Source organism: Hordeum vulgare, chromosome 6H (genome assembly GCF_904849725.1).
Source record: "Hordeum vulgare subsp. vulgare chromosome 6H, MorexV3_pseudomolecules_assembly, whole genome shotgun sequence".
Classification (NCBI taxonomy): domain Eukaryota; kingdom Viridiplantae; phylum Streptophyta; class Magnoliopsida; order Poales; family Poaceae; genus Hordeum; species Hordeum vulgare.
In genome coordinates, this window is record NC_058523.1 from 30647887 (window position 1) to 30660090 (window position 12204).

At 44.5% G+C, this 12204-nt stretch overlaps 1 protein-coding gene across 1 annotated transcript; it reads left to right on the top strand.

Moving 5' to 3' along the window:
• Positions 1–2059: 2059 nt before the first annotated feature.
• On the top strand, positions 2060–6975 carry LOC123404380 (AT-hook motif nuclear-localized protein 1-like). Its single transcript, XM_045098299.1, has 5 exons — positions 2060–3011; positions 4248–4315; positions 4420–4551; positions 6036–6197; positions 6371–6975. The coding sequence occupies exons 1-5, from the start codon at positions 2495–2497 to the stop codon at positions 6656–6658; spliced, it is 1167 nt and encodes a 388-aa protein (XP_044954234.1). The 5' UTR covers positions 2060–2494; the 3' UTR covers positions 6659–6975.
• The last annotated feature ends 5229 nt before the right edge of the window (positions 6976–12204 follow it).

The following is a 12204-nucleotide window of genomic DNA, read 5'->3' on the forward strand; positions in this document are numbered from 1 at the left end:
ATTATTTAGGTACAAAAAATAATATTTTCCATATTGAACTATATAAGTTGTTCGGTGGTGGGCGAGAGGCCCTTTTCCACTAAGTACTCAATTAAAAATCTGTGGAATTTCTAGATTGAAAAATAAAGCTATACTTTTGCTTTCCATCTAACATCTATACATTAATTAACTAATAGTTGATGTTCTCATCGTGATGGGGTTATAAAATTGTCCATGAAAAAGAAATGACCATATAAAAATGCTCTTTTACAAAAGACACCTGAAAGTTTCTACAAGTTCACATCATCCATGTCCTTTGGTTCAGATCAACCAAAACGTTCTTATCCATAGGCCTGAGTTAGATTAAAACAATCAAATATTCGGAACCTAATTATGGGCCGCATCGTCAGATGCCCAACCCTACTGTGCTTCTAAAAATTCTTTAAATTGCACATGCAAATTTTCAAATTTTGTTTCCGCTGGTGAACAAAAGATAGATGGATTGGATTGTAGCAAAAGAAAAACTGCAAGAGACCGGGTACTTAGCCGTTTGCAAAATTCGTAGCAGCCTATTGAGATAGTTAGGAACTTAAGTCCGTGATGAATGTTGGATATTTTTTTTTCAATTCCCACAGAAGATTGAGTTGTCATCATGAAATGTCTTTATCATAACTAAACGCATATGGAATCCCGAACCGAGTATTATGTCGAGTAACTCTCATACATTAGCATTTCTACTAAAGTTATTCATCCACGCACAATCACCTTTATACCTGATTTAGATTATTTTTAATTACACACATATTTATTTATCAATGCAATTACCCTATTCTCAAGCATAATTACAATCCTTTTTTACATCATAACCAATTTGCAAAATATTTAGGCAAATCACAAGGAGATAGTTTGCATACTTTCCATCAGGTGCTTTTTCCAAATTACCTATTAAAAAACAGCGGATATTTTTTGGAAAATATAAAAAAATAAGCGTGTTTATGAAATTTAATAAATGTATCCTATGGTAACTTTTTCTTTTACTTTAGACACATATTTATATGTAAAAAAAGACACTTCAATATAAACCACATATATGCATGACTCGGTTAGAAATGTACTAGTAACCTTGCAATTGCAAATCATGGCTGACTAACAAATTTTTAACATTTAAAGTAGTTTCTTTTCAATTTTAAAGTATTCTTAATTGTATGTTTTTTACTTAAATGTTGATGTGGTAGAAGAAAATGTGAATATACATCATTTTGTGCATTGTGCATGCTAAATGCTTCTGCATATTAAATAAATATGTGCTAGGATGCACAACTTCTAAGTCGATTTCAAAATAGTGTTTCAATTTTAGCGGTAATATGCATGTGCAGAGAGGAATAACATGAGCAAGTTTGTAATAAATAAATAACGCATGCAAGCAAGAAAGAATACAAAACGAAATAAAATATTTACTGAAATACATTAAGTATAACTAATGCTGTAAATATGGTGTGATTAGGGCGGGCTAAAATTTTCTCAAAGCAATTAGGACAAGAATTATGAATCTGAATTGAATATTTTGGACAGACCCGGAATGCCCCGTCCTAATTTGTGCTCTTACATCGATATACATAACTAAGCAGAAGATTAATTTATATATTGTGAAATGGACTAAAAATATGCAAACAAAGTAGGAGTATGTACAATTTCAAAAACAGACTGATGCTGCATAGAAAAGCCAAAGCAGAAAAGAGATACATTTGTGTGCGCACAAAAACAACAATTAAAGCGCCCCATCGAAGAAATAAAAAGGACAATTAAAGCTGGCAGCATATAAAAACTCTCCCTCGCCCATCTCTCCAATTTCTCACAATTCGGATGACCAAACCACAAAAAAAGCACCCCAGAAAACAAACATAAACAAGTTCCCAGTCACACCGCATATTTCGAAATTAGCACCACCAAAGACTAAACAAACCAAAAGAAAACGATTAAATAATGAACCCCCACCACCACCACCATCATTTTCCCCTCCCTATATTAATTAATTAACCGGTTCACCAACCCAAAAAAAATACAGAAAGAATCGTATAATACTATATTTTAAAAAACTCCACCCATTTGCAATAAATGTCTGCTTTGTTTAGCTTATCATTTTAATTTCGTGTTTATTAAAAAATAAAACCAATTCCGTCTCTTTTTATTTCCTCTCTGCATTTCATTTCTTTGCCATCTCTTCCTGCCTCTGTTCGTTTCCTCCTTCCCTCTCTCTCTGGCTCTCTCCCCTGTTCTTGAGTTCCTCGCCGGCCGGCCGGCCGGACGGATCGCCGGCGAACTACGCCGGTCGGTTGTTCCCGTCGGAGTTGGGGTTCTGGGCTGGAACTCAGGTTTGGACGTCGGAGTTGGAGCTCTTGGTTCGAGCTTGCTTCTACGCCTGCCGCTGCGTTGATCGTGGTGCTCGTGCGGAGAAGCGGGGTGGTCTCCGTCTGATGGTCGGGGCGTCCCGGCGAGGAGGAAAGTAGGGCTTGGCATGGAGACAGCGATGGAGACCCCGCCGCCGGCGGCAGAGACCAGAAAGGAGCCGACGCCGGCTGCGGCCGCGCAGACTGTGCCAGAGACCAAAAAGGAGCCGACGCCGCCTGCTCCTGCTCCTGCCCCTGCTCCTGCTCCTCCTCCTCCTGCGCCGGCGGCGGTGGTGGTGGCGGCAGCGGCGAGAGGGGACGGGAAGCGGAAGAGGGGGCGGCCGAGGAAGTACGGGCCGGACGGGGGCCTGCTGCGGCCGCTGAACGCGACGCCGATCTCGGCGTCGGTGCCGGACGACTCCGGCGGGGGGCACTACACGCCCGCGTCCGCCGTGGGGGCCGCCATGAAGCGGGGCCGGGGCCGGCCCGTGGGCTTCATCAGCCGCGCGGCGCCCGTGGTGGCGGTGCCCGTGACGGCCGCCACTCCGACCCCCGCGGTGGTCGTCTCCACGCCGCCTCCCCCCGCGCCCGTGTCCGTCGCCGCCGTCGCCGCCCCGACGCCGCAGCACCTCGCGCCGCCCCTAGGTACCGGAACCCCTCTCACTTCCTCATCTCATAACAAATTCCCGAGAAAAATCTGCGTAATTTCGTGGGATCTTCGTCTCAAATCGGAATCCAAGGCGGCAGCATTTTACTATGGTTGATTGGTTGATTGTTTTAGTGTAGATTGGATAGACATATCCGGGGCTTGGGTTGGTGGTGTCATGTGGTGATGGCTGAGAGAGACAGCCAGGAGGAAGAGACCGAGGGACAGGGACCATCTTAGTCTTAGTCTTAGGTAGGTCTAGGTGAACTGAAAGACCCCAAGCACCTTCCAGATGCTCTGTTTTTTTTTTTTTTGCCCCTAAGTGCGACGGCGAACCAAACACGCGCCTAACTTGGCCAAATCTTGCCAAACAAAATCGCGCGAAACCACGGCAAATTCTTGAGATTGACTCACTATGCTGAAGTAGTTATGCAAGTTGTTACGCCTAGTGTATATCTATCTTTCTTCAAATGTTCAGAGTGTGCCTGTCTAGGACTCTGTTTTCAGTGGTATAGAACTTGAGGTGTGGATCATCTGTGTGTGTGTCAGTGTCTGAGTTATATCTTGGCCTGTTTGGTGTGATGATGTGTCCTTTCATCTGGGGGGCATGTATATATTTACTTATAGCTGTAGAAATAACTGGTGTGACTAGTTATATGGATCGGACTACTTGGTTTGCAGATGAGTAGGTGTTTTCTGAATATAATTTTTGGTGATGGTGTTTGCTGCAAAGGCCATGGTTTGAACGGTATATAACTATATAAGGTGCCTCTTCTAAGCATCTTGTATCGAAGAAAACTATATGTGAAGTTGCCTCGGGTGCATTTCTGAAAGTGGTCCCCAGGATTTATATCCCTAGGGGAGTTAGCGTCGCAAAAAAGACACTAGTCTGGGTGCGTTGATCGAATTTAATTGTTGCTTCATCGCAAAAATAAATAAATAAATTGAACTGAATTGTTGCTTCTACGGTGAGTGTTATAACTGATATGACTGTTGATTGTTCATAGTAACTGTACATTATACAAGGCCCTAACATCTGATCAAAAATTGTTTTTTCGAGAAAACGCAAAAGCCTTGCGTTTCTTTGCATTGAAAAGGGGGATGATCAAAAATTGTTGAACATTGCTATTCCCACCTCATGCTTATAGACATTAATGTTTGTTGAATATTCAAAATGCACAATCTCCTGAAGATTATCTACCTCAATCCTGAGAGGCTCTGTTATTCATGAACAGGCGATGTGGTAGGGTGTGCTTCCGGTGCGAATTTTACACCACATATCTTGAATGTTGCTACCGGTGAGGTATGTTACCATGAAACCCCGTTACCTTGAACTTAGCTCTATCTGAACTTCATATACATTTTTTCATGCCATGACTAGTTACCGTCTTTGTTTTGTTGTATCAGGATATTAATATGAAGGTTATATCTTTCTCCCAACAAGGTCCAAGGGCAATTTGCATTCTATCTGCCAATGGTGTGATTTCGAATGTTACATTACGTCAGCATGATTCTTTAGGTGGTACAGTGACTTATGAGGTTTGTTCACTTCTTTGCAAGCCAAGTATATTTTTGTATTCAGTTCTCTATAGCTGTGTCCATGCTTTCACTTATGAGTTGGTGAATACAATGGATTGAATTTGGTTGTTACATACCATATCATCTCTTTTCACCAACTATACTTTTACATTCACGCGTCTCTTATGTATTCATGCCTTTAAAATGATCTATGACTATTTCTACTAGATAAAAATCCAGCCTTTCGAAATTCCGATGAGCGGTGTCTGAATATGCACATTGTGAGTACCAGTTCTGACACTGTAATAGCCCTGGTAGAAAGTAGGCTAACTTTCAGAATTGTCCCTAAAATGTAAGGTCATGCTGACCAGAATTGTGCATCTACCTTGAGAGCAGGTGGAAACCAAGGGGATGGAAAATGAAATGCAAAAGAAGTTGCAGTCAAAACCAAAACCACACCAAACCGAATCTGTGTGCTGTCAACTGTCATGCCATTATGGTTGGCCCTGACTATTTGTGCTAAGTCATGACCAGGAATTTTCCATAATCCAAAACTACTTTTATCATCTCCATGATGAACGGTAGATGCAAGGAAATTTACTGGAAACTAGTAGCAGGTTGCTGCGAAGAAGTTCCATGGAATTTATGTGCACACGTAGTGGAAAAAATATAGTAACCTTGGCAACCACCAAATTTCCAGCAACTGATATGTGCATATCACCAGGTCAATTTGATAAACATCTAGCTGTTGAAAGTTCCAACTGCTGACGCATATCTCTAGTTCCAACGACGATCGTGGCATTTGTACACTGTGAGTGCCAATTCTGATACTGTAGTAGCGTAAATTTGTCTAGTTCTGAGAAATTTCTTGGAAGTCTTCAGCCACCTCTACAATAGGTGAAAATAGGAAGGAAACAGAAGGGAGTAGCAACTGAGAACACATGAAAGCAAAATGAGTGTGCTGCCTCCATTGTTTGACTTGAGTACTTCAGGCCAAGTCACTGTCAGGAATTTTCCATGATCCAGAACTACCTTTGTCATCTGCAAGTTGAACTGCAAATACAACGAAATTTGGTGGAAAGTGGAAACTGAAAGCAGGTCACTCTGAAGAAGTTGCATGGAATTTATGTGCATACTTTCCATACGCATCTCAGTCCTACATGGTCAGTACTTGTAAGTAGTGGGGAAAATATAAGAACGGTGGTGACCTCCCAATTACATCAACTTTTCTGCCTATACTACCTGAATAATCTCAATCTGTAATACCAGTCACTTAGTCTTATCCTAATTGTGTGTTTTTCCTAGAAATTATACTAACTTCATACTAATTAACTGTATAAATCATTTCAAAACCTTGCGTTTTGAACTGCACCACCTTTTCACCGTCATTCATGTTGGATGTTTCGGTGTTTCGATCATCAGATATGAATATTAATAACAGCCATGGACATTTTTGTACCAAAGAACTGATCTGTTTTGAATCCTACTACGCGTTGTTGATTCAGGGCCGGTTTGAGCTGCTTTCCCTGTCCGGATCTTTCACGCCAACCGAGAAGGGCGGAACCAGAGACCGCTGCGGTGGGATGAGCGTCTCTCTAGCAGCCGCCGATGGCCGCGTCATCGGAGGCGGCGTAGCTGGCCTTCTTGTGGCTGCAAGCCCTGTTCAGGTGATCAATTAACTGTTGTTACTTAAAATGCTAGTACTGTATTACATTGTTGAACATGCTACTGCCATTGTTATCATCAACACAGTTTCTAATGCATGTTTACGACTCTTTTTCTGATCGAATGTGTTGGTCCATTTCGTCGCAACTCTTGCCTGATAATGGTTTGTGGTCAGGTGGTTGTGGGAAGCTTCCTTCCGAGCTACCAGATGGAGCAGAATGGCAAGAAGCCGGTGATCGAGATGAAGACGGTGGCGGCGCAGCCGACGGTGGGCTTCACCATCTCCAGCGGCGGCGACATGGCGGACTCGTACAGCGGCAGCCAGGCGCGGGCCGGCAAGGGCGCGTCGGCGTTCAGGGTGGAGAACTGGACCGCGCAGCCGGTGGCGTCGGCACCGCCCGCAGCCGAGGCGAGGAGGACGCCGTCGTCGGAGGTAATCAAGGTCCCCGTCTCCGGAGGGTGAAGAGGACGAGTGCTCGCCGGCCAGCCAGCCCTGCTCCGTCGTGGAGTCTTCAGAACTTCAGAAGCCGCAGGAGCTGGCTCAGCAAGCTAGTCTCGTCTGTCTCTCGCTCTCAGGGCGCTGCAAACGTGCGGAGAAATTCGGAGGGATTCAAATAGTTGAAAATTATACACCATATGAACTGAACTGAACTCATCGATGCCCCCAATAGTTCAAAATTTATATATGCATACTTACACCGTGCAATTAATTCATTTTCCTTGTGGATCTATTTTGTATGTCCTTGTGATTAAATATATGGTGCTCGATCACTTCAAAAATTCCTGTGGCGGATGCAATCGTGGAGGACGCCTCACCCAAAAAAAAAAATATGATTACCTGTGCCGTCACTCATTTTACTTTTGTTTATGCATGAGAGCATCATTTATTTGTCTCCGTTTTACTGGTTCATAGTAGGGAGTATCATATGCATGATATTAGTATATGATATTATTTTTATAATGTATAGTATTATAAAGTACTTCCTCCGTTCCTAAATATAAGTCTTTTTAGACATTTCAATAGAAAACTACATACGGATGTATATAGACATATTTTAATGTGTAGGTTCACTCATTTTATTTCGTATGTAGTCCCCTGTTGAAATGTCTAAAAAGACTTATATTTAGGAACGGAGGGAGTAGTATCATATACTCCCTCCGTTTTTAAATATAAGTCTTTTTAAAGATCCCACTAAAAGACTTTATACGGATGTATATAAACATATTTTAAAATATAAATTCATTCATTTTGTTCCGTATGTGATCTTCTAGTAGAATCTCTTAAAAAGACTTATATTTAGAAACGGAGGGAGTATATTTTTATTTATTGTCATGCATGACACAAAATAGCATAGCTTTAACATGATACGATATTTATCTATGTTTTTTTAACTTATTTTTTAATTCTCTGTCACATCAACATGTTTCTATTCCTAAATGCATGTTACCAGCTAAGATGTCACTACTATGTCCAACCTTACGCAGGCTAGGATAGGCCGGCTACGTGACTAGTGACCTCTAATTTAGATGTGTTTATCCTTTTTGAACTTTAGTGGTGGAGTCACTTCCTGGTAATAGCGCCTGAAAACATAGATAAAGTCGGTGAATATTCAACACTTTCGGTGTGATCTGGACTCCACGACGGTTAAATTGACTCGACGGTGGATTTGTCTTTCGATACGACCATACACGACTGAGGTCAACCCTATACTGATTTTGTAATATCCCACAGAGTTCATACCATATCCCAGCAATCTAAAATGGTTTTTCATAGGGTTCTTCTGGGATGTGATTTCCACGATACAATGTCTGCTTTTTTTTTTCCGAAAGAACAAGGTCGTATTTGACTCATAATTCTCCTTACTATTTACATGCGCCCATACAAATTATTCCTGCTTTCTCATTCCTATGAACCAAACATGCATCATCATAGGAATACAAAACCTAAGAAATAAGATCCTTTGCCCCAAAAAAGAAAACAAGATCCTTTGAGATTTGTATGAAGTTTCTTTTAGCAAAAAGCTATAAAGATTCAGTTCTAGTTCTCTTCACATGATTCAATGAAATAAAAATGTGTACAAAAATCAATCCTATATGTGTTAGAAATAGTGGGCTAGGCCCGTGTATAATTTCTGAAATCTTAAATTGACCCATGAATAAAATAGCTAGTCCCCCCCCCCACCCCCACCACCACACCACATTAAGTGACGTGTTAAGGAGAAAAGAAGAAGATCACACACACACACACACGCGCTCGTCTCATCTCCTCGGGCTACGTGACTTTTTTGTCGTTTTATTTTTTATGTTTTGGCACACAACTTGATCGTTTACTTGTCTGGTAAGTCACAACTTGAAAATCAAATCAGTTTGAGATCGTGATTGCAACACGATACCGCCTTCGTCCTCCTATATTTACTGCTTACCTGCAGCGGTCAAGGACACACCAAAACACCTATGGGTTTGCCTCATTTTGTAACTTGCACCGTCACTGTAGTCTACTTTATCTTGAAATCATTGTGCATCGACGTGCGGGAGAGCAGGTCTACGAAACCGTTCGTCCTTGTGATCTCGCACCGAAAGAGGACGAATTAGGTTTTGGAAAAGCGCTCTGCACGACTGCTGAAGTTCATTACCACATGCCGTCTTCCATTCAAGTCAGGTGATACTCATCGTCGTCTTCAACACCGTCTACATCAAGTCGTCACCAACATCATCATCAACAACGTGCATTGTAATATGTTCATGTCCCAAATTATGGGTATTGTTACATGTGTGATGTTATTGTGCATGTTTTATGTTCATTACTATGCTAAACTGATGCATGCTAATATTATTGTTCTAGTCATGAATTATTAACTTGAATTACTCACAATTTTGTCTGATATTCTAAAAATATGAACCCATGATTAAACCCGGTGGGGACGCTAGCGGAAGGAGCGGATGAATGGGTCGTACTGAACCATTGATATACTACTCCAAGGAGAAATCCCCCTCTCCTCCCCTCCCGCGACGCGTCCGTGCGCGCCGGGGAAAAATCCTATATGCCCCTCCCCTTCATCCCTGCCTCCATCCCCTCCCATCTCGCGATGTGCCCGCGCGCGCCGGGAGAAAAATCCTAGCCGCCCCTCCCCTTCATCGCAGCCTCCCTCCCCTCCTTCCCGCCGTCGCACGATGGGGCCCTTCTTCCCCATCTGCACGTGGGGCGCCGACGCGGGGCGGCTTCATCGAGTGGCAGCGTTCAACAGTTGTGAGGCTTAACGATGTCGTCGATGCGGCGGCGGGCTTGCGGGATGGCTGGATGGTGGCTGGAGGTGGCGCGTCGGCATTCTAGGTCCTGCGCGCGGCGAGGCGGCTGTGGCGCTCCCAACTCAGGAGGTGGTGCGTGGACGACCTCCTGCTGGATCTGGACGGATCTCACGATGGGGGGTCAGCCGGCGGTGCAAGTAGGGCAGCGGGCGGGCATGGCCGTTGCTCTGGCCGTGGGGAGGACCGACGCTTGGTGGTAGCCTTTCGGTGTCATGGCGGCTTCACGGTGGCTGATGTCTAATACACAACTTTATTCTTGTAGACTCGTGTTGGGCCTCCAAGCGCAAAGTTTTGTAGGACAATAGCAGTTTTCCCTCAAGTGGATGACCTAAGGTTTATCAATCTGTGGGAGGCGTAGGATAAAGATGGTCTCCCTCAAACAACCCTGCAATCAAATACAAGAAATCTCTTGTGTCCCCAACACACCCAATACAATAGAAAATTGTATAGGTGCACTAGTTCAGCGAAGATCACCATCTCTTCGCTGAACTAGTGCACCTATACAATTTGCCATTGTATCCCAATGTCACTACGGGTATCCCACGCAAGACTTACATCAAGTGTTGTCATACCAATATGATCAATCCAACATGATGAGATCTTAAAGGAAAAGACTCAATTAATCACAACTAGATGGTAAGGGAAATACATCATATGATCCAACTATATTAACAAAGCCTGTGTTCTTGAGATCGTGCCATATCAAGAACACGAGAGAGAGAGAGAGAGAGAGAGAGAGAGAGAGAGAGAGAGAGAGAGAGAGAGAGAGAGAGAGAGTGAGAGAGAGAGAGAGAGAGAGATTGAACACATAGCTACTGGTATATACCCTTAGCCTCGAGGGTGAACTACTCCCTTCTCGTCATGGCCTCCGCCGAGATGATGAAGATGGCCACCGGTGATGGTTTTCCCTCTCCGGTAGGGTACTGGAATCGCTCCAGATTTGTTTTTTGGCAATACAAAGAGTTATGACGGCAGAGCGGAAGTTCTCTCTTTATTTCTAGGGTTTGTGGGATATATAGGATTTTTCAGCGTTGGAATCACACACAATGGAGCCACGTGGCCCCACGCCATCAGGGCGCAGCCAAGCCCCAGGTCGTGCCCTGTTGGCTTGTGCCTCCGTGGCAGCCCTCCTATGGTGGTTCTTCACTCCAACGTTGCTCATATGTTCCAGAAAAAATCATAAAAAAGTTTCGGGCGATTTTGAGAACTTTCATTTTCTACACAAAAAACAACACCATTGTAATTCTGTTGAAAACAGCGTCAATCCGGGTTAGTTCTAAACAAATCATATAAAGTGCATCTATACAATATAAAGTTATTATAAACATAGGCAAATATGACATGAATACTTCATAAATTATCGATAAGTTGGAGACGTATCAGTGGCTCGTTGGATCAGCTTGTGGCAGCGGCCAGCTTCTTGGTGTCGGCTCGTCTACGATTGGAGAGATTCGACCTTCATCCCATCTCCTTGTCGCCCGAGCGCTACGTCCATCGAAGGGTTGGCCCTCTCCAAGCTGCAGCCCATCGCTTGCCTCGCGTCCGGTGCAGCAGGACAGAGCTCGTCTCGCGCACAGTGCAGCAGGACCGAGCTCATCTCGCACATGATGTAGCATGACTGCCCTCATCCCTCCCATGGTGCTGCAGGACAGAGCTCATCTCGTGCTCAGGGCTGCAGGACTTGTCGATGGATGCCAGTGCTGGCCAACCTATTGGGTCTATGCTGGGGGTCTCCAGGTGTGCGAAAGGTGGGACCTTTGCGCTCATCTCTCTGGTTGGTTAGTGGTGGGTCTCGGGTGAGGAGGTGTCAAGGTCTTGGATGTCGGGGCGGCGACCCTGGTGGTGGTGGTGGTAGGGTGGTGCTCCTGGGCAGAGTCTGTGGATTGGTGTTGCCCCATGGCCATGCCCGTGTGGGCGGCGTGGTAGCCAGGGTTGTTATGGATCATAGTAATTTCAAAATTTTCCTACGCCATGCAAGGATCTATCTATGGAGAAACCAGCAACGAGAGAGGTTGTAGAGCATCTTCATACCTTTGAAGATCGCTAAGCGGAAGCGTTACTATGAACGCGGTTGATGGAGTCGTACTCGCAGCAATTCAGATCGCGGTGGATTCCAATCTATGTGCCGAATCATGGCATCTCCGCGTTCAACACACGTACAACCCGGTGACGTATCCTCCTTCTTGATCCAGCAAGGAGAGAGGAGAAGTTAAGGGAGAGCTCCGGCAGCACGACGGCATGGTGGCGATGGAGCTATGTGGTTCATAGGCAGGGCTTCGCCAAGCGCTGCGGAGAAGGAAGAAGAGAGAGGTAGGGCTCCGCCTTGGGATAGATCAATTGTGTGTTCTCAAAAGGCCAAAACCTCAAGTATATATAGGAGGAGGGAGATGGAGGGCTGCCTTGGCCCCTCCTCCAAGGAGGAGAGGTTCGGCCGAGCCAAAGGGAGAGTCCTCCTCCCACAAGGGAGGTGGACTCCCTTGGAAGGACTCTTCCTCCTTTCCTTTTAAGCTTTGTTGCCTTATCTCCTTTATCCCTATGCGCATGTGCTACTGCAACAAAAGACCTTCCAATGGCGCCAGAAACACGTGCTGATGGGAGACTATTCTTGTCTTGATTCTCCTCAGCAACGGCACCAGGAATCCTTCTGCTACGGCTACGCCTTAAGGGACTTCCTAGGCAAATATGCAAAGGATTTCCCCCGTG